This window comes from Pan paniscus, chromosome 3 (assembly GCF_029289425.2).
Source record: "Pan paniscus chromosome 3, NHGRI_mPanPan1-v2.0_pri, whole genome shotgun sequence".
NCBI lineage: Eukaryota > Metazoa > Chordata > Mammalia > Primates > Hominidae > Pan > Pan paniscus.
In genome coordinates, this window is record NC_073252.2 from 53975841 (window position 1) to 53999697 (window position 23857).

The window sequence follows — 23857 nt, forward strand, 5'->3', positions numbered from 1 at the left end:
CCCTAGTAAATATTTCAATTAATCTATGGCTATTGGTAACCTAATCTGTCAGCTCCTGGTTTATCAGACTCATAATTAGTAAGATGCAAATATCAGGCTGGGCATGTTGGCTCATGCCTGTAACCCCAGCATTTCGAAAGGCTGACACAGGAGGATCTCTTCAGCCCAGGAGTTCGAGACCAGCCTGGGCAACATAGGGAGACCCCATTTCTACAATTTTTTTTTTAAAATTAGCCAGGCATGGTGGCACACACCTGTAGTCCCAGCTACTCAGGAGGGTCAGGTGGGAGGATCGCTTGAGCCCAGGAGGTTGAAGCTGCAGTGAGCTGTGATCATGCTACTACACTCCAGCCTGGGTGACAGAGTGAGACCCTATCTCAATTATTTAAAAAAATTGCAGAACAATTATATTTTAGTATTTATAGTACAGCCACCAAACAGCCATATGACCTCTGACAAAACACCTAAGCTTTCCGGAATTCAGTTTTCTTATCTGTATCTTTTACTAGGAGACTGCTTCAAATGACTTTCAAGGGCCCATCCAGGGCTAATACTTTATCATTCTATTCTATACTTAGTCGGCAAAATTTAGGAGAAAATTTACCTGTCCAATTAATCCTCTCTTCAGATACTAAACGTCCTCAACAGCAAACCTATCCCTCTACTACAACAATTCCTATCCTTTGAAGAAGAAGAATCTCAATCAGACCTTCAACATCCTTTAACATTTGAACAAAGATCCTTCACATTCATATAAAGAAAACGGGTTGGCATGCCCCAGAATATTCATTTGTATATGAGGAAATCCACAATATTTGGAGAACAGAACGTGGCATCTGACAGTACTTTTTGAAAGGCCCTAGATGCTCTCACTGGTGATGCCCTAGAAAAAGTTGTCAGCACTGCAGTGATTCCCCTGAGACTTGACAGAAAGGGGAATCTACCAGCCAACAGCACTAAGGTAAGAAGGTTAGTGAGACAGTATACGATTTGGTGCAGTATGAGCCATACGGAAGGCCTACCAGAATGCATAACAAAGGTCCAGATGCCTCGTGGTCTCTACTTCATACCTGATGAACACACTAATCTAATCTGGAAGTTCAGCTACCTGAGGAGGAGCCTCTTTACCTACAATAGGAGAATCCCTAGAGAGGCCTGGCTCCTAAAAAAGATATATACTTCTATAATCTGCTCTCAAGTCCTGCTCCATTTGTTGTGAGTGTCTGAACCAAAAACCCAGGTGATTTGGTCCACTTTCTACTGGTCCAGAAAATAACAGATGTGTTAGAATCTGGACAGTGCCCTGAGGCTAAACTCAGGCATTTGACTAAACTAGAAATTTAAAAATTGGTTCTAGAGATTATTACAAAATGTTGTCTCAGGGTGTGGTGGCTCACACCTGTAATCTCAGCACTTTGGGAGACCAAGGGCGGGTAGATCACCTGAGGTCAGGAGTTAGACACCAGCCTGGCCAACATGGTGAAACCCCGTCTCCACTAAAAATACAAAAATTAGTCCAGCGTGATGGTGCGTGCCTATAATCCCAGCTAGTCGGGAGGCTGAGGCTGGAGAATCACTTGAACATGGGAGGCAGAGTTTGCAGTGAGCCAAGATTGCGCCACTGCACTCCAGCCTGGGTGACAAGAGCAAAACTCTGTCTCAAAAGAAAAAAAAAAAATGTTGTCTCAGCAGGAGATGAGTGAGTACAAGCCTCATCCAGAGGGCTTATTTGAGGGTAAGGTGAAGGTGAGGGGAATTGTGGATAAGAAGGCTACAGATGTAAGTTGAAAGGTGCAGCCTGGGGACCAGGCACCAGGGGGATTTTAAAAGCCTTTTGTCTGTAGCACAAGTTAGAGCATGTTTCTCAAAGTGTAGTTTTCCAGCCACATACTTCAGAATCACCTGGGTGCTTATTAAAAAGGCAAATTCCAGGACCATAGCCAGGACTATTATTGCTACATACTTTCTAGAGGGGGATGCCTTGTGATCTGCATTTTAAATAAGCACTCCAAGTGATTTTTATGCACAAAATTTTTGAAGGCCTCCTGAATAGAAAAGAATGGGTATCTTTATTTATTATTATTTTTTCTTTTTGAGATGGAGTCTCACTCTGTCACCCAGGCTGGAGTGCAGTGGCACGATCTCGGCTCACTGCAACCTCCGCCTCCTGGGTTCAAGCAATTCTCCTGCCTCAGCCTCCTAAGTAGCTGAAATTACAGGCACCCACCACCACACCCAGCTAATTTTTGTATTTTTAATAGAGGCAGGGTTTCACCATGTTGGCGAGGCTGGTCTTGAACTCCTGACCTCGGATGATCCACCTGCCTCATCCTCCTAAAGTGCTGAGATTACAAGCATGAGCCACTGTACTGGCCTCTTTAATGTTTAACACAGAGTCATTTTGTTAAGATTGCATTTCTCCTCCCTATTTAAACTCTGGATTTAATCTTCTGTTTAGCATTTTCAATAGCAGTAATCAAACTATTTTGAGTTTCTAAAGAAATAGCAGGGTTAAAAATGGATAAGAGAATTGGTCCAGAAATAAAAGAAGAGGCATAAATATATAAGGAATGAAAAAGGAAACCTAACAACAGATTCAGCAGATGTAAAAAGATATGAGAATATTATGAACAGCTTTATGCCTACTAATTTGAAATACAAAGGCAAATGGACAAATTCCCAGAAAAATTTAACTTACCAACCCTTAAGTAGTTTAAAATTTTTCCAGAAAGAATATACCAAGATCAATTCAATTTTTATAGACAGAGTACCAGAGAGAAGGGAGTGGCACAAACAGAGAACTCCAGAGATCTGCAAAGGGTTTCCCTCAAGTATTCAGTGGAGTGCTGATCAGATTATATGTGTTAGAAAACTACCCAAGGCCAGAGAAAAAACCCACAAGGTCAAGAATAGTGTCTATTCCCATCAACCAGGCTGGAAAACCTTATAATTCACAGGCATTAGGTAGAGTACTGAGAAGGGTACAGCCTCAGCAGTGAGAAATAATGAGGCCTGGATTAAAGTGTCTCTGGTTCTGCCTAGAAAATCTGAAGAATAAGCCCTAAAACAATCAAACTATTCTAAAGTAAATTAACTATGTACCAGAACAAAGCTCAAGAATATTTTTAGAAATATAAAATTACCATGCACACAACAAGGTAAAATTCACAGCATCTGGCACCCAATCAAAAACTACCAGCAAAGAAGCAGGAAAATACAATTCATCATGACAAGAGAACTCAATCTAATGAAACTAACCCAGAGCTGACACAAATGTTAGTGTTATCAGAAAAGTAAATTAAAGTAGTCATTACAACTGTATTCCATGTGTCCAAAAAATAGTTAAAGGTGTTGTCTTACCTCCAGCTGCCACACAAAATACCCTGACTGGATGGCTTAAACAACAGATTTTTATTTCTCATAATTCCAGAGCTGGGAAATTCAAGATCAAGGTAATGGCAGGTTCAATTTCTGGTAAAGCCTTTCTTCTTGGCTTGCAGATAGCCACCTTCTCACTATATCCTCATATGTCAGAGAAAGAACAAAGCTATGGTCTCCTTTCCTCTTCTTATAAGGACATTAGCCCCATCATGGGTACTCCCAGCCCTCATGACCTAATCAAAACCTAATCTAAACCTAATTACTTCTTAAAGGCCCTACCTCCAAATACCATCACAGTGAGGATTAGGGCTTCAACATATGAATTTTGAGGGGGATACATTCAGTAGTGTATGTCATTACTACTAACAGGTGTTAAGTAGAGACGTGGAAAATATAAAAAGACCCAAATTGAATTTCTAGAGATAAAAATTCTGAGATGAAAAATACACCAGATAGAATTACTGACAAACTAGACACTGAAGAAAAAAGATTAGCAAACTTGACATATTGTGGTATGCAGAATAATACCCTTCTTAAAGAGGTCTACATCCTATCCCCAGAACCTGTGAATATGTTATTTTACATGGCAAAAGAGAACAATGGTTGAAGATGCAAATAATGTTGCTAATTAGCTGGCCTTCAGGTGGGGCAATTATCTTGGATTTTCCAGGTGAGCTCAATCTAATAACATAAATTCTTAAAAGTGGAAAAAACAAGAAGTAGAAGAGATGATCAGAGAGATGCGAGGTGCGGAGGACTCAACATGCTGTTTCTTTCTTTTTTGAGATGGGGTCTCAGGGTCTCCCTCTGTCACTTAGGCTGGAGTGCACAGTGGCGCGGTCGTGGCTCACTGCAACATCAACTCTTGGGCTCAAGCAATCCTCCCATCTCAGCCCATCACAGGCAGCTGGAACTACAGATGCATGCCACCATGCCTGGATACTTTTTTTATTTTATTTTTTGTAGAGACAGGGTCTCGCTATGTTGCCCAGGCTGGTCTCAAACTCCTGAGCTCAAGTGATCCTCCTGCCTCGGCCTCCCAAAGTGCTGAGATTACAGGCATGAGCCACCACACCTGGCCATCAACATGCTGTTTCTGACTGAAGATGGATGAAGGAGGCCACAAACCAAGGAATGCAGGTAACCTCTGGAAGCTGGAAAAAGCAAGAAAACAGATTCTTGCCTAAGCTCCTGGGAAGGAATGCAGCCCTACCAACACCTTAATTTCAGCTCAGCAAGACTTATGTCAGGCTTCTGAAATACAGAATTTTATGATAATAAATCTAGATGTGTTGTTTTAAACCATTAAATTTGTGGTAATTTGTTATGGCAGCAATGAAGTACTGAAATATACAAAACAATAGAAAACATCTAAAAATGAAACCGAGAAAAATACTAATAACAAGAAACATTAGAGTTTCATTGAGCTGGGGACAACCTCAAGCAGTTTAATATACATATAAACAGAATCCCTAAAGGAAGAAGAGAGGGGTGAAAAAATATTTGCACAAACAGTAGTCACAACTTTCCAAATATGATGAAAACTATGAACCTACAAATCCATAAGTTCAATGAACTCCAAGCACAAGATACATGAAAAAAAAATGACACTAAGTTACATCATAATCAAATTGGTCCAAATAAGTATGATAAATACAAAGTCTTAAAAGCAGCCAGTGGGGAGCAGGGGAGCTAAATAAAGAGGAGCAGAAATGAGGAGCACAGCAGATTTTTTTGTCAGAAGCAATTTAAGTAAAACAACAGAGGAACAGTAAATTTGTAAACTACTAAAAGACAAAAAAAAGATCAATCTAGAATTCTATACCCAGTGAAAACAGCTTTCAAAACTGAAGGTGAAATAAACTTTTCATACATACAACACTTAAAGGTAAATCTGACGAAAGATGGAAAAGCCTTACACACTGAACACTATTTGGATACAGCTGACAGAAATTAAGACCTAAATAAATGGAGATTTTATGCTGTGTTCATGAGTTGGAAAAGTATATTTTTTTAAACTCTTCTCATATTGATCTATAAATGCAAGGCAAGCTTAATCAAAATCCAAGCAGAAATTGTAGAAATTGACAAGGTGATTCTAAAATTCATATGGAAGCATAAAGAACATATAATCACCAAAACAACTTTGCAAGAAAAGAATACAATGAACACTACCTGGTTTTGAGGTTTATTATATAGCTATAGTGATCAATATATGATACTGGAATAAAGATAAATCACCAGGCACAGTGGCTCACACCTATAATCCCAGCACTTTGGGAGGCTGAGGCAGGTGGATCACTTCAGGTCAGGAGTTCAAGGCCAGCCTGGCCAACATGGTGAAACCCTGTCTCTACTAAAAATACAAAAAATTAGCCAGGCGTGATGGCACATGCCTGTAGTCCCAGGTACTTGGGAGACTGAGGCAGGAGAATTGCTTGAACCCAGGAAGCAGAGGTTGCAGTGAGCCAAAATTGTGCCACTGTACTCTAGCCTGGGTGACAGAGCGAGACTCTGTCTCAAAAAAAAAAAAAAAAAACAAAAAACAAGATAAGCTACAAATTCAGAGAAAATATTTGCAAATCACATATCAGACAAAAACCTTGTACCTACAATACATAAATAATTCTCAAAAGATAAGAAAACAACCTCATTAAAAATGGACAAAAATCTTTGAGCAGGTGTTTCAGTAGATATATACAAATGGCAAATAAGTATGTGAAAAGATGCTCAACATTATTACTCATTAGGAACATGCAAATTAAAACTACAATAAAATACCACCACATATCTATTTAGAACTGTTAAAAAGACATCTATCAAGTGTCGGCAAGAATGTGGTATAGCTAGAACTCTTATACACTCCTGGTGAGAATGTAAAATGGTACAGGTACTCTGGAAAACCATTTGGCAGCTTCTTTCAAAGTTACACATATACCTATCATATAATCCAGCCAATGCATTCCTAGGCATTTACTCAAGTGTAATGAAAGCATATGTCCATACAAAGACTTGTATATACATGTTCACAGAAGTTTTATTTGTAATAGCCAAGGACTGGAAACAACCCACGTACTCATCAACAGGTGAATAGACAAGTAAACTGTGTTATATCCACTATTCTACAACAGCATAAATAAACTATTGATACATGCAACAACACAGATGAATCTCAAAACAATTATGCCGAGTGAAAGAAGCCAGGCAAAAAAGAGAACATACTGTATGATAAGATTTGAATGAAACTCTAGACAGTGCCAACTAATCTGTAGTGACAGAAAGTACATTAGTAGATGCCTGGGGGGACTGGGAAACAGGGAAAGGGAGGAGAAAGGAATTGCAAAGAGGAATGAAACTTTTGTAAGCAACAAATGTAAAATGCTCATTGTCTTGATTGTAGTGATGATTTCATTGGCATATACATATATCAAAACTTACTAAATTTTACTTTATGTGCAGTTTATTGCATATCAATTATAACTCAGTAAAGCTATTTAATTTTTTTTTCTTAATTATGAGGATGGGATGAACAGGACAGGACTAGGTTTTGGATCTGGTCTCTAGTTCCCTACCAAAAGAAGCCCTCCACATCCCTGACTTGTTAAATACTGGAGATTACATGGCTGTCATGTTAGCAGAGAAGTCTACAGTTAGAAACATTAGACGCAGTCTGGACAAGAGTAAATAAAGCCCTCCCACAAGTTCCCTATCTCTTTCAGATCCAAAGAAATTACAAATGTCAATGACTATACTCACAGCTGATTAGAATCTCTGGCAACAAGGCTACGTCAGAATTTGTAGGTCACGAGGACTTCCTCTTTCTGCAGGGCTGCTACTGCTAGCCTGTTAACTGGGCCTAATCGAGACAGACTGTCTTATCGAAAGAAAAGTCATGATTCACTAAACCAGTATCTTATTATGCAATACGTTCTCTCTGAACTAAATTCCCATAAGGCTGGACGAACTCTCGAAAGCTCCACTGTCATATGGAAATCTTACCTCCAATAAAGGGCCAAACCTGGCTCCTAAAACCTAATCCACTTTCACAAACATGTGGCTGACCTGCCATTAGATCTGTGGTTTTTCTAAACAGTGGCTGAGGTGTTCACAGGGCTACCAAAGAATATTTTTATTTATTTATTTATTTTAAGATGGAGTTTCACTCCTGCCGCCCAGGCTGGAGTGCAATGGCGCAAACTCAGCTCACTGCAACCTCTGCCTCCCAGGTTCAAGTGATTCTCCTGCCTCAGCCTCCCGAGTAGCTGGGACTACAGGTACCCACCACCATGCCTGGCTAATTTTTGTATTTTTAGTAGAGACGGGGTTTCACCATGTTGGCCAGGCTGGTCTCGAACACCTGACCCCGTGATCTGCCCGCCTCGGCCTCCCAAAGTGCTGGGATTACAGACGTGAGCCACCGCGCCCAGCCTCCAAAGAATATTTTAAATTTCAAGAAAAACACAGCCAGGCTTGATATCTGTCAGACACCGTGTGAACTATTAGCTTGAGGTAGAACTCAGTTTTAAAGCTACACGTTATATCATGTTACAAACTGTTTGATGACATATATCTGTTCTCTCACTGCTATAAAGAAATATCTGAGACTGGGTAATTTATAAAGAAAGGAGTTTTGATTGGCTCATGATTCGGCAGGCTGTACAGGAAGCATGGCAGGGGAGGCCTCAGGAAACTTACACTCATGGCATAAGGTGAAGGGGAAGCAGGCTCGTCTTACATGGCCAGAGCAAGAGGAAGAGGGAGAGGGGGAAGATGCTACACACTTTTAAACAACCAGATGTTGTGAGAACTCTATCATGATAACAGCACAAAGGGGATGGTGCTAAATAATTAGAAACAGCCCCCATGATCCAATCACCTCCTTCCAGGCCCCACCTCCAACACTGGAGATTACAATTGAACATGAGATTTGAGTAGGAACACAGATCCAAACCATATCATTTGCAAGGTAGGTCTTTTTAGCAATTGTTGTCGCAAAAAGCAAGTATATGTGAAAATCAGTGTGGAACAGGAAATGAGATAGTACACAATCTGATTCCAGGGTCTGAGAAGCTGTGAATGTCCAAAAAGCAAACACATCCCATTAGCAAGTAATTATTGTTAAGAATAAAATAATAGTACTTTTAAAAAGTATGGGCTATTTTTTCAAATGTTTACTAAGGTGTTAAGATATAAATATTTATTAATTTGGGGTATTGATAAATGCCACATTGATTTTCACATATACTTGGTTTCATTACAACAATTGCTAAAAAGATCCAGCTTTGCAAATTTATGATGTCATCAAACAGAATGTACTATGATATAACATGTAACTTTGAAACTGAGTTCCACCTCAAGCTAGTAGTTCACCCAGTGTCTGACAAATATCAAGTATGGCGGTGTCTGTTTTGAAATTTAAAAATATTCCTTGGTAGCCTGGTGAATTTGCTATAGCATTCAGGGACATTTCAGCCACTGTTTAGAAGTACGAATTTCTTATGGTGTTGGATATGTCACTTCCTATTAGGCCTAGAGACATGGATCTTATTGATGTCTCAATCCTAGACAATCCCAGACAACAGTACAGAAACTTTGCTACTCCCAGGAAATGCTAAAGAAAGGTGCCAATCAGAACCAATGGAGATACTTAACATTTAATAAGCACACAAGGGCTGGGGTAGATTTATAACAAATAAATCTGGATAGTCCTGTAGGCTCACCTTCTTTCCCCCTTTTGATGGCTTAGCAGAGAGCTGGCTCAACAGGTCTCAGTAAATTCTACAAAATAATACTACTAGCCACTGGAGTCTACAGGCTCCTCCTTTCTATCAAGGCTACTTTCCAGCCAGGGAACAATATTCCCTGGCCCTCTTACTCTATAAATTATGTAGAGCATTATACAGGCACGCTTCTCTCTATGGAAACATTGACCAAAATGCCAGATAATCTCTGCCTACTCTGTTCAGTAAAAAAAAAAAAAGAGAGAGTTCAGGGGATGATATGTGCTCTACTATTTCTCTGCATATAAATTTTCTTCCTATAAACCTGGTATATTTGCCCTGCAGGGTGCAGGGAGCCCCAAAGCCATGGCTTCCCACCAGGTATTTATAATTCATTCACCGTCCTCCCAATTGAGGTATAATTTTCCAATGGAGTAATTTTTTTAAGAGATGGGTGTCTCATTATGTTGCCCAGGCTGCACTTGAATTCCTCGGGTCAAGGGATCCTCTTGCCTCAGCCTCCCCAGTAGTTGGGTCTACAGGCACACACCACTGCACCCAGCCCCAATGGAGTAATTTTAAATGATAATGGATGTAGCTTGATTATACAGCTAACATTTCAACTTTATCGCATTTTCTAGAAAAATAGCATAAAAGTTAGTTAACCTGGGCTAATTTTCTATTGAGGAAGGAGAAGGGTTTCTGTAACTCCTTTTCACTCACATCAGCTTGGATTAATACCAAGATTAATGCCTATGACCACCAGGAACTATATTATCTAAAGAGATGTTGATATTCTCTCTGCTTCCTAACGAACAAAGTTTTCAGCTAACTAGTTTTTGAAAAACTCACAATATATTTTTATCTTGGAAATCACAGGCAAGTTTAAAACATTGTGGGACTGTGTTTAGCACACTAAACGTAATGCAGTAAAAATTTTTTTTACCCCTTTTAGAAACATTGTCTTTTTTTAATCCAAAGGCTCAGTTATATCCAGTCACAATGGAACAAGATTCTCACTACATCCTCCTTAGCTAGGGCTCTTAAAACACTTGGCCATTGTTCTTCACACTGTTTCAAACTGCCTGTCTTTAAAGGTTACTCCAGGGAGTTTTTGATCCTGACTTTCCATCTCTAGATGGCGGCAGAGGACTCCAGCCCAGGGTTAAATCAACACACTCGAGTACAATGGCTGACTGTCATAGCTCCCTAAACACATGGTACACGTGCGCCTCCACAATGACCTGCACTTCTCCACGCGGGTCTGAACTCTGGCATTTTCAGAATCAATCCAATAGAACCTCTTTGGTTCTTTCATAATCCCACTCACAAACATGGAGTCTGTGGGCTCCATTGCCCACCTCAGCCCATCAACCAGACCCCTGTGCTACATTTAGCTTGTAGCCACTGCAGCCAGGGCTTTGATATAACTAACGGTTCCACAAACGGCATCTGGCCAAAGGCATCAAAAACACCAAAAGCGGTACCATTTCTGTCAGCCCAGCTGCAGCCGGGTTTTGGCTGTGCTATGCTGATAAAGTTTCACAAGATTGGTGTAGGGAGGGAGGGAGACCCTGGTTTGTAGTGTTTTCTGATTTCCATGGTATAACTCTAAACTATGCCCAACTTCAGGCTACTGTCACGTAGGGGGAGCAGGAAAGAAGACATGCATACCCACGATCAGTTCCCATGAGCTTGTCTAAACTGGCCCCAGCTGGCTTGGTTTTGGGTCAGGTCCAATGTATGGTTGGTGAGAATGAGCACTTTTCCTTTTTTAAAAACTGAATTTTATTGTGTATATTTAAGGTTTACATGATACCATGAAATACATATGGATAGTAAAATGGTTACTATAGTGAAGCAAATTAACATAGCTATCATCTCACATATTTTTGTATATGTAGCAAGAGAGCTAAAATCCTTATTTAAGTAAAATACAATTTTACTGACTTTAGTCCTCATGTTACACATTAGATCTCCAAATCTGTTCATCCTACCTGTCTGCTATTTGGTATCCTTTGATCTACATCTCTTCAGTTCCTCTCCCCACACCTGTGGTAACTACTGTTTCATTCTCTCTCGTTTTTGATCTCATATATATTCCACATATAACTGAGATGATGCAATAGCTTTCCGTGTCTGGCTTATTTCACTTAGCCTAATGTCCTCCAGGTCCATCCATGTTGTGGCAAATGGCAGAATCTCTCTCTTTTTTTAAGACTGAATAATATCCTATTGTATATATACCTCATTTTCCTTACCCCCTTGTCTGCTGGTGGACATTTAGGTTGTTTCTATATCTTGGTTACCGTGAATAATGCTGCAGTGAACATGAGAGTGCAGATATCTTTATGAGGCAGTGATTTCAACTCTTTGGGGTGTATACCCAAGAAAGGGATTACTGGGTCATATGGTAGTTCTGTTTTTCTGGGGGGAGGGAGCGGAGGGGGGACTCTTGTTGACCAGGCTGGAGTGTAGTTGTGCAGTCTCAGCTCACTGCAACCTCCTCTTCCTGGGTTCAAGCAATTCTCCTGTCTCAGCCTCCTAAGTAGCTGTGATTACAGGCACGTGGCACCACGCCTGGCTAATTTTTGTATTTTTAGTAGAGATGGTATTTCACCATGTTGGCCAATCTGGTCTCGAACTCCTGACCTCAGGTGATCTGCCCGCCTCGGCCTCCCAAAGCGCTGGGATTACAGGCGTGAGCCACTGTGCCTGACCAGTAGTTCTATTTTTAATTTCTATTTAAAGATAGAAACCTCCATACTGTTTTCCATAATGGCTGCACCAATCTACCTTCCTACCAACAGTGTTCCAGGGTTCCCTCTTCTCCAAACCCTAGCCAGCATTTCTCATCTCGTCTTTTGTCTTTTTTCCCCTATCTTTTTGATAAACACTTTTTCTTTCAACCAAATTTACTCATTTCAGCTTTCATCTGCTCTAACTAGAATCGTTCTTCTCAGGTGCAACTCAGATGCAGGACTAGGGTGAGGCAAATAAGGTGCCTAGAGAAAATTTAAGGAGGCACTCTCAGGAATATACAAGTGCAGGTACAGCCCTAAGAGTGAGGACTTCCTTAAAATTTTCACCCTAGGCACCTCAATAGCCACACAGCTTCTGCCATCCAATCATAAGTGGATCTGTCCCTACCCAGACATCAATGTCTCATTAGCACTTCTCTACCACCCAGCCTTTTTTATCTCATAGTACCTTGGCTACATTTAGTCAAGATCTAAAAGTCTATCCCACTTTGAGGCCTACTGCACACTTTACTTGACCCAGCAGCGATGGTTTTTGGTTCAGTTAGGCAATCACACCTTCAAGACCCAAAAAGGCCAACCCCTCACCAGTTTACTCAGTTTTGCAGAAGAATATACAGCAGTGAATAAAGCATACTGTCTAGCAGCAGAGCAGCATCAGATGTGTTCCTTTAATGCAAGTCTTCACAGGAGTCCAGGGCTGTTCTTTTGCCTCCAAATTACAGCTCAGGTTCAAGGAAACAAGATTACACAGGTGGGTGTAGGAGCCTCTCTAGTTTAGTAGCCTCATGCCACATATAAAATACAATATATTTTGAACCTATGCAGGATTGGTACGAGAGTACTGCTGTCCTTCCAGGACTCAACAAGAAGAACACCTGGGTATGTCACACCACATTCAGGAAAGCCCAAAGCTATGGCTTCTCCTCAAGTATTTATAGTTCATTCACAATCCTCCCAGCTCAGATGCACTTTACCAATCAAGGGTTATGTTTACCACAAGCAATGCTGTAAGGTCACACAGCTGTCATTCCACCTTTCATAGATTGCAGAGAAAGAGTGCTGGAAGATCACCAGGAGGCCATTTTCACAGAAGACAGGAGAAGGAGTTTACTAACCCTTTGCTCACACACACTAAGGCACAACACCATAAAATTTCAGAATGTTGGGAATAAAGAAAACAACCTAAAACCTTCCAGATTTTTGTTTTTAAAAAGTCTTATTCAAAGTTTTAGTAATTAGAATGGCTTCATACCTTTCAACAACAGCTACAGAACCTAGAAGTCACTGGAGGAATATCTTCAAAATTCCAAGGAAAAATAGTTTCTAAAATAGAAATGCAAATCTACATAAACTATTAATCAAGCTTAAAGGCAGATCTCTCAGAGATGCAGAGACTTAGAAAATTTTCTTTAGTGGACCATTTCTCCGAAACTTCTGCAGAACCCCCATCCCCACCACACCAAACAAAGTAGTAATCCAAGAAAGAGTTGCAAATCCAAGAAATAGGAGATCTCTCATAGGGAAGAAGCAATATCTCAGAATGGTAATGAGAGATTTCAGGATGTTCAGCAGGCCTAAAGAGCTTATCATAGAGCAGTATGATGAGGGAATTATCCAGGGGAAAGAAGAAATTTATATTTCTGTCAAAGGATTTGGAGGTGAATTACTGATTGGATATTAAAAAAACTAAGGAAACAAACAAAAAAATCATAGAACAACCCTGGGGTAAAAGAGGGATTTAAGCACAGAAAAACCACTCTAACTCAGCTATGACTTGTCTTTACTATGCTGGGAGAATGGGAAGGGGGAAATGGACGTACATTGGGAAGGAGGGTGTTGGCTTTCAGAAACTTTTGGTTTACTGATCTAACAGCCATTTCTAATTCCCTTTTCCTTTGTCTCCCCCACACACTATATTCCCTTGGCTGGAGAAAGGCTAATTACCCCCTTCCCAAGCTTCTCTGGTAGCTATGGGTGACCAAGAAACTGTTCAAGTCAATGACCTGTAATCAGGAGTTTAGTAAGGGTTTCTGGGAAAGCTTTTACTTTCCTTACTGAACAAGTAGATTTGGCTGTCATCCCCTTTCCTTTCTTTTTGTCTTGGACATGGATTGATGCCTAGAGCTGCAACAGTCACAAGTGCAAACATGAATCAACAAACAAAACATGGTAAGGATGGTGGAACAGAAAGAAAGAGCATGAGTGACATGACATGGATGAGCCACTGCGCTGACTCTGAACAGCCTGCCTCTAAGACTTATTAAATGAAAGCTCAGTCAGGTTTTCTGTTATTTACAGCGGAACACATAAAAAATTCTTAACTAATACACGTAGATGAGGGTTACATACTCATTCTCTGTAGTAGGAAGTCAATACATGATGTCTAAAGATTTAAAAACCAAGAAATAACATGTTGAAGCATGTTATTTACTTGGAAACATGACAGTAAGCACCTGAAGAAATAGCTAAAAGAATGAAAACTGGATGCCACTGAGGAGTGGAAATTGAGGAAAGGTGGGGCTGGCGACTGCTATTTTTCTTTTTCTTCTTTTTTGAGACAGGGTCTTGCTCTGCTGCAAGACTGCAGTGCAGTGGTGTGATTACAGCTCACTACAGCCTGGACCTCTTGGGCTCAAGCAATCCTCCCACTTCAGCCTCCCATGCAGCTGGGACCACAGGCATGTGCCACCATGCCTGGCTAATTTTTAATTTATTTTTATTTTAGTAGAAATGGTGGTCTCCCTATGTTGCCCAGGCTGCACTATTTATTTATTGTAAGCCTTATAGTAGGGTCTCTCAACATCAGCACTACCAACATTTTGGGCCATATAATTCTTTGTTGTGTGGGGCTGTCCTATGCATTGTCTATCAGTGTTTCTGGCCTCTACCCATTAGATGTCAGTAGCAATCCCCCTTTTCCCCAACTGTGACAACCAAAAATGTTTCTGACCATTGCCAAATGACCCTGCAGGGCAAAACTGCCTTTGGTTAAGAACCACTGCCTTATAGTGCTAATTTTTTTTTAACTTTTAATAATACTGTAAATGTACAATTTTCATAAAATTAACTATGGGTAAAGAGATAGTATGAAAGAAGCTAGACGGAATGTCATTTCACCTTTCAAACACCTCTCACTCTCCTTTCACTGACCTTTCCCTAAGCCTAAGAATCCCACTCCTTCCCTCCCAGCCAAGCACAGACAGAGCAGACACTTACCACCTAGAAATGCACACTCATAATGGCTGCAGGTCTTGTTTAAGCTTTGAAGGATAAGGTTATTGCCAGCCCCTTCCTGTGACACTTGAAAAACCTCATTCAGAGGTATTAAAGTAATTCTTTCACTTTCTTTATCAAGAAAATTTTCAATGTCAACTCCAAGGCATGTGTAGATGGATAACACAGTGAGCTCATCATTAGCAGCCTGAGGTTTGGCTGAATATGCCAAGGTAAAATGGCCAAACCTGGCTTGGTTTAGCCCTCCAAATGTAAATGAAGTGCCCTGGCTTGTTCTATATACCACATTTTTGGAACTGGCCTCACAAGGTCTTCTCAGCAACTGCAGGGCTCTTGTGAGGTAAAAGTGGAAAGCTTTGAACTGGAAGCCATAGATATAATCTTCTCGAGATTGGCCAGCCATCTTCACGGCTTCACTGAACAGATGGTAAAAGGGAGTTTGCTCTTGAGCTTCAGAAATATATGCCATCAGGGCTATTCCATGGTTATCCTTAAAATTCATAGGGAGAAAGATTTGAGTCTTTCGGGCTGCCCATTTGGCTTTTCCATTTTCCCACACAGTATCTAATTGCTGGTGGCTTGCTTTTTCCTCCTTTAGCAGTTGGGGAACGTATTTAATTTCCATCCTGTCCGTACATTTCAGGTATTCATCATCAAATGCATTATCTGCCATGTCTAACACTTCAGCCTTCACCTTCAAAGGAAAAAGAAATTAATACTCTTGAAATAAGAAATTTAGTGAATATCATTTTCTCTCACATTATTACCCCCACCTTCTCATCCCTTGCCAAAATTCTCGCCTGACTTATAACCAATTTTGGGTAGGTTTTTATGCAGGAAGTATATTCCGTCGCTATTGATAACTTTTCTCAGCTGTGACATATTTGTGTGAAAGAGTAAATGTCAGTGGGTGAGAGGTATGGGTGAGATTGTGCCTGTAGCTCATTTATCTGGACATTATGGCACAGAGCAAAGAACAATGGATGTGAAGCTAAAGAAATGGGTGGCAGTCCTGGCTTTGAACATCTTAGCTAGATTTCTTCGACCCTTCAAGGCTGTTGGGAATTTGAAGTATCATATGCAAAATATTATTCATGATCTATAACACATAATGACAAACATTACCCTTTTCCTTTGGAGTTGCCCCCTCCCTTGTCCATATGGCCTGGGTAGAAATGATTTTGCACCTCCTGGATAAGCAGGTGATCTAAAGTCTAGCAATCAGAGCTCCCAGAGGAAAAAAATGGATCTTTCTTCCTCTAAAGCTGTAAGCTCTAAGGATAATATTGACCTAGGGCTTCCAACAGTTATTCTTTAGTCCCATGGAGAATTCTGTCTTAAAATAAAGCAACAAATAAGGCTTGCTGAGCTGAGAGGTAGAGATGAGGCCCCGAAAACATACTTTAGACACTGGGCCTAACTGTACTCTTCACCAGTTGTAAGAATCAATAAATTCCCTGTTTGCTTCAGCTAGTTTGAACTGTATTTCAGTCACATACAACTGAAGAGGCATAATACCACATACAACTAAATTATACATATACATATGTTCACATACCATAAGAAGCAGGGTGGTGTAATGTAATTAACACCACTTTGAAGCCAGGCAGATCCGAGTTCAAATCCCATTTGTTACTAACTAGGTATGGGAAAGTTACTTGACATTTCTAATCCTCAAGTTTTCAATTTTAAAAAAAATGAGGATAAAAGGCCGGGTGCAGTGGCTCATGTCTGTAATCCCAGCACTCTGGGAGGCCGAGGCGGGCAGATCATGAGGTCAGGAGTTCAAGACCAGCCTGGCTAACATGATGAAACCCCATCTCTACTAAAAATACAAAAATTAGCTGAGCGTAGTGGCAGGCACCTGTAATCCCAGCTACTTAGGAAGCTGAGGCAGGAGAATCGCTTGAAACCAGAAGGCGGAGGTTGCAGGGAGCGGAGACTGCACCACGGCACTCCAGCCTGGGCAAAAGAGCAAAACTCCATCTCAAAAAATAAAAAATAAATTAAAAAATGAAGATAAAGTGGAGGAAATAGTATTTAACTGTGGGATGGCTGTGAGAATTAAATTACGTGATGAACATATGCAAAGCCCTCTGCCCCATGCCTGGCACATATCAAGTCTTTAACATGCCGTGGTTATTATTATTTTTTCATAAGGTCTTTCTCCAGTGTGATGTGTTTTTTTTGTATTATTTCATGCTAGGAATATATGTATTATACTGTTAGTTCCTTAAGGGTAGGATCTGTATCATTTTTATCTTTGAATCCTACACACCTAGCACAGAACCTGGCAAAATATTCAAGTGAACTACATTAGAACCCTGTACTCTGGCTTATGGATCAAAAAATAAGATGATCAAATCTCCCCAGGAATACCATTTATGAGTTTCTACAAATAAAAGGATAATGCCTCTTCCATTATTCTATACTTGTATGGTGCACAGTTGCATAAATCTGCTTAGGGACCTCAGTTGGAGACTTTATAGACATATTTAGCCAGAAGCTGTTACAGATTCAAAAAAAAAAGTTACAGGTTCCATGTGAATGATACTTAAAAACTCTCTCTCTCTCTCTCTGTGTGTGTGTGTGAGAGAGAGAGAGTGAAAGAGAGAGAGACAGAGAGACAGAGATACTAACTTGTAAAAGCAAAACAAAACTTGCTTCCATATCCTGCTCTAGGTATCTCCTTTCCCATCTCTCTTCTCTCCCTCACGAACAAACATCTTGAAAGAGATGTCTGTCCTTGCCATCTCCACTTCATTTCCCACGTATAGCTCAACCCTCACCATTATGGCTTCCCACCCATTTCTCCACCCAAACAGCTCTCACTTAAGGGGGCATTTCTTCTTAGACTCTTTTGCAGACCCAACATATTCCAGTTAGCCATTAAATGTTGGCGCTCCTCAAGGCTACATATTTTCTAACTCTCAACTCTACGCTCCCCAGGCAGTTATATACATGCTTACAGTTTCAATTATGATCTAAATATATCTGATCTATCCTGTAAGTGCCAGTCCTATATATCAAATTTATCTGCCTACTTAACACCTCCACCTGAATGTTCAAAGACCCTTCAAACGTTAACATGTCTAAGACGAAACTTACAATCGTACAGCCACAACGACCTGGTTCTTATTTAAAACCATTTTTCATCTGCGAACTTTTCCTACATATTTCCTTCTCAGACACACTGTGTGGACACTCTATCACTAAGTTTAACAAACATCTCCAGAGTTCTTTCTATATGCCAGGCACTAAGTGTTCGGCAACCTTGTGAGGTAGGTACTATTATTAGCCCCCCGCCTTTTTTTTTTTTTTTTTTAACAAAGATGAGGAAACTAAGAGATTGAGACTTACATGGAATTGGAATTTGAACTCAGGCAGTCTAATTCCAGAGTCTTGTTCTTTTTTTTTAGACGGAGTCTCGCTCTGCCGCCCAGGCTGGAGTGCAGTGGCACTATTTCGGCTCACTGCAAGCTCCGCCTCCCGGGTTCACGCTATTCTCCCGCCTCAGCCTCCCCAGTAGCTGGGACTACAGACGCCCGCCACCACGCCCGGCTAATTTTTCTGTATTTTTAGTAGAGACGGGGTTTCACTATGTTAGCCAGGATGGTCTCGATCTCCCGACCTCGTGATCTGCCTTTCTCGGCCTCCCAAAGTGCTGGGATTACAGGCGTAAGCCACCGTGCCCGGCCGTCTTGTCCTCTTAACCAAACTGTTCTGTTGCCTCTAAAGAATCAGAATGTTTCCAATTATGAAGACCATGGACATTTATGTAGCACTTGAAAAACAGTGTAATTCTGTCTTCATTACAACATTTATAAAAGGTTAAACAAAAAATAATTAACACCATTTTACAAACGAGGGAATTGTGCCAGCTTCAGAAACTATCTTGATTACTAGCCACAGAGAATTCTGCCATGGAAGTCATTAAGACCCCCGTAGTCCTGGGTTTGTAGGTCAGTTTCCTGACATGGGAATTTGAGCTTCAGGAGATCAAATCACTGCCATCTCATAGCCAAGAAATGCACTTTCCTCCACAGCACAGAATGTACCAGAGTGCAGCTTGGGTGCCAATGCCTGATTTATCTTCAAGACTTCAACACCGTATAAGACACCAGACCCTGAAAACACCTCCCACATTCCTTACATTATATCAGAGTTGATCTACTATGTTCCTGTCTTTTCCCTATGCCTCTAACCAGTCTCCAAATGTCTAATTTTAGACATCAAGTCTTTCTGGCCAGACACCATAGCTGATTGTGTATTTTGTATGGTGCGTGCCTTGAGCAGTGACAAAGTTCATAAATGCCACCACTATTCAGGGACAACTGAACAGGTACTAAAAAACAGGTACAAAAGGCTAGGTGAACAAGGTGATTATATTTCTCTGATATAACCACTGAGAAAAAAAGCCCATACTGATGAAATTCAATTACCAAAAATTTCTTACAAAAATATGGAAATGACCTAAAGGTCAAGGAGAGAAATTGGCTAAGCAAATCATGAAACAATTACAGAACAAATACACTTAAATTATGTTGCAAGAGTATATTGAAAACCAAATCAAAACCACAATGAAATACCACTTCATATCCTCTATGATGGCTATAAATGATGAAAAACCAAGTAACATGTAACACAAGGATGCAGAGATATTAGAACCCTAATATACTGCTGGTGGGATTGTAATACCATGCAGCTAGTGTGAAAAAGTTTGGCAGTTCCTAAAAAAGTTAACATAAAATTACCATACAACCTAGCAATTCCACTACTAGGTGTACATCCAAGAGAAGTGAAACATGTTCACAACAATAGGCAATTTTGCTATGAATCATAAATCATAACCCCCAAATTCATTCTTACATATATATTTCCTATATATAAGTAAACTTTACTCTGTAATGCTACCAAATAACCAAATAGTGTTTGTAGTATCTCAATATGTCAAGACTATATGATTAGAAAATGTTTTAAAAAGAAAAATAAAACACATGTTCACATAAAAACTTGTACATAAATGTTCACAACACCACTATTCGTAATAGCCATAAAGTGGAAACAACCCAAATGTCCATCAGCTGATAAATGGATAAACAAGATGCGGTACGGCCATGAAATAGAATATTACTCGGCTATAAGAAAGAATGAAGTACTGATAGGACTCCTGAGAACATTATGCTAAGTGAAAGAAGCCAGACACAAAAGGTCACATATTGTATGATTCCATTTAGGCGAAATATCCAGAATAGGCAAAACCATAGACACAGAAAGTAGACAGTGGTTGCCAGGGAATGAGGGATGGAGAAAATTGGGGCTGACTGCTAATAAGTACAGGGTTTCTTTTTGGGCTGACGGAAATGTTTTGCAATCAGATAGTGGTGATGGTTGCAGAACATAATGAATATACTGAAACCACTGAGGTATACAGCTAAAAATGGTGAATTTTTATGGTATGTAAATTATATTTCAATAAAAAACATACTGCAACACAGGCAACAGGATACACAATGATTCTATAGAAAATGGATTAGAATATTAAATTCAAAAAAGGATAACAGTTTAAGAATTTAAGGTATTTTTAAAAAGGCATCTAAAATGGTGCACAAATACCCACAAGTAATGTGGCAGCTAACAACGTGGGGAAAAAAAATCAAGTGAAATATTATATTTTACATAAAAATATGTTACAGGATACTTAAAGAGTCATTTGCAAATAAAATCATAAAAGTTCTGCCAGAAAAAAAAATGTGGGAAAATGGTCATTAATTAAAAAACATGTAATCAAACAATGCAGCATTATCTTATTTGGAGAAAAACATATATTCAGAATATCTGATGACATGCGTGACATGCAGCATAGTATTAACTTAAAATGCAAAGAAAAAATTCTATGTACAGTGTGAACCCATTTTTGTAAATTAAAAACAGTATACACATAGAAAAAAGCCAAGAAGCCTGTATACACCAACAGGTTGGGAACCATTCCCTCTGAGTGGAGGAATTATGAATAATCTTTACTTTCCTCTTTTTGCTTAATTTTAATTTTTTCAACTTTTTACAGTTAATCTGTCACATATTTAAAATGAAAAGAGCTACTTATAATAAATTAATTTACCTATCCTACCTACTTTCATTTCCACCATCAAGACACACAGATGCCTCAGGTAATGTTATATCAAGAATTTCCATTCCAGGCCAGGCGCGGTGGCTCACGCCTGTAATCCCAGCACTTTGGGAGGCCGAGGTGGGCGGATCACGAGGTCAGGGTATCGAGACCATCCTGGCTAACATGGTGAAAACTCGTCTCTACCAAAAATACAAAAAATTAGCCGGGCGTGGTGGCAGGCGCCTGTAGTCCCAGCTACTGGGGAGGCTGAGGCAGGAAAATGGCGTGAACCTGGGAGGCGCAGCTTGCAGTGAGCCGAGATCGCGCCACTGCACTCCAGCCTGGGCGACAGAGAGAGACTCCGTCTCAAAAAAAAAAAAAAAAACGAATTTCCATTCCAATGACCACATGCTTCCCATTCCCAACATTACCTGGAAAATGTCCACTAGAATCATGGTTGCCAGCAGCATGGTGACTATTTCAAAATGTCCCGTCTTCATTTTTCTAAATTAAAATAAAGAAATTTCAATTCAGTAGACTCAAAAAAGAGGTGTAGGGAAGTAGAATAGGATGACACTGTGTATTTTTTCATTTAGAATGTGAGTGGATAGCATGATGGTCAGGAAGTGATTATCAATAAATTCCTAACGGGCTACAAGAGCCATTAGGCTTTATCTAGTGGTCTAATGCTCTCATTCTACAGACGAGGAATCAAAAACGCCTTAGAATTTCAGTGATTTGCTCAAGATTAAATCTGTGCATTTCCATACTCCTCCAGACATGTCATCTCTCCCACCACAGTCACTGGGAGTCATATTTTCTTCCCATCTCTAAATCTCCCCTCAGCATGCACAGGAAATAACACAATCAGACTAAAAAACAGCAGTCTCAAATTGGTCCCCTAGCTCCCAGTTTCTAAGAATTCCCCAGGAATATGTCCATGCACATTATCCATTCTTCTATCCTCTTTGCACATTGTCATGCCCTTTTGAGTGGGACAGAGGAGATGATGAGGTCAGTAGTGGTACAAAGCAGTGGATTGTCAGAGATGGCCCCCTTCCCCCAAATACAATCAAGAGAAGCCCGAGGGTAAAATAAGTGTCTTACATAACTTTCTGAAGGCGGGAACAAGAATAAGTAGGAACTGGGTAGGCAGCAATTCTAAGATTATACAACTATTGGCCGAATGCCTAATATTCATCCCAGTATTTATGATAATGTAACTCAAATGAAGCTTCTATTTTATCCTACCAATCACCATATTCTGGATTCTAAAAATGAGAATGAACAGCACAGGGGAAGGGAGAAAGTCTTCCCTTTTATAGATCATTTTGGCCTCAATTTCCCATATTTCTTCAGAAGCAGTTTTGTTTTGTTTTCACTAAAAATACTAAAATATAGTACCAACATGCTACTTTGTGTTAAACTTCTCTTTCCAAAAAAGATTTGAATATAAGATGATAGATATCTGTCACAAGGCAATATGTTTTAAGCAAGCTTTGATCAGGATTTTCCTAAAAATTGTTCATTTCTTTAGTCTGAGTGTAAATAAGTCAAAAGGTTTACCTGGCTTTTGTGCCTTTGGAGGAAGTTTAAGTGATGCTAGGCCTCAAACTGACTCCCCACTCTCAGTTGTGGTAAGCGAGTCTTCAGGATGGGATGTTGTTGACAGTGAGAGCTGAGACAGGAATGCTTTTCTTTTTATAAACACCCCCAGCAGTAGCTTGGCAGTGGCACATTACGCTACTTGTGTTCTGCTATTTATATCTGGCCCCCCCACACTATGCCTTGGAATCACTGCTGTTAACACTTTAAATCTCCAAGAGGCTTGTAAAGCCATAGCAATTCCCTTTAGCCACACAGCACATTCAGTTCTGAGCCCACAGTTCTGGGCTTCTCTCAGAGAGAAATGACTTCCCATTCCTAATCCTTTGACACTGAGATATCAAACTAAAGCATGGATTTTACTCTAGGCTAAGTGATTCACATAACTAGGGAAACTTGCTTTGTTAATCACTGGCAATGGTGACAGCTATCACCATTCGCTCAACTAGCTTACTATATTTCAGGTACCTTGTCAGGAGTCGGGATACATAAGCAAGTAAAACAAAGTACTAAAAAGCACTCAAAATCTAATAAAAAACATGAATACGCATACTTAACCAAAATACAATATGTTAAGAATCCCAAGTATAGACAAAGTCCAGTGATAACATTAAGGAGGGAAGGATTTGGTAATGCCTGCCACTACAGCTGTCATTTGAGTAACGCATACATGGTAAATATACTGACTGCAATGCTGAGGAACACTTAGGGTTCACTGACTGTGGATTTAAAAAACACAAAAATGTCCAAGGAAATTCACACATACATACACCAAAATACATTAATAGAATGTTGATAGTAGCACTATTCATCATAACCCCCAAACTGGAAACCAAATGTCCATCAACAGTAGAATGGTTAAACTGTAAGTGAAATTTTATATAGCAATGAAAACGAACAAACTCTGACCATATATAACAATGTGGATAAATCTCACAAACAAAATTTTGAGTAAAAAAAGAGATGCAAGCATGTTTATACTGTATGATTTAATTTATATCAAGAACAAAATTAGGCAAAACACTTCCAAGGCATGAGAAGTC

The 23857-nt window shown here is 39.9% G+C and overlaps 1 protein-coding gene across 11 annotated transcripts in view; it reads right to left on the reverse strand.

Moving 5' to 3' along the window:
- ART3 (ADP-ribosyltransferase 3 (inactive)) overlaps positions 1 to 23857 on the reverse strand; it is a 101670-nt gene that overhangs the window by 15179 nt on the left and 62634 nt on the right. For 5 of the 11 annotated variants that reach the window (XM_055111407.2, XM_055111406.2, XM_055111405.2 and 2 more), the window contains exons 2-3: positions 21641 to 21713; positions 15080 to 15791 (exon numbers count right to left, since the gene is read on the reverse strand). In XM_055111407.2, the coding sequence (XP_054967382.2) occupies positions 15080 to 15791; positions 21641 to 21709 (781 nt within the window). In that variant the 5' untranslated portion in view covers positions 21710 to 21713. Of the gene's footprint in view, positions 1 to 15079; positions 15792 to 18457; positions 18873 to 21640; positions 22278 to 22775; positions 22929 to 23857 lie in introns of those variants that run through there. The other 6 variants (XM_034958640.3, XM_034958637.3, XM_034958634.3 and 3 more) reach the window with 3 other exon arrangements.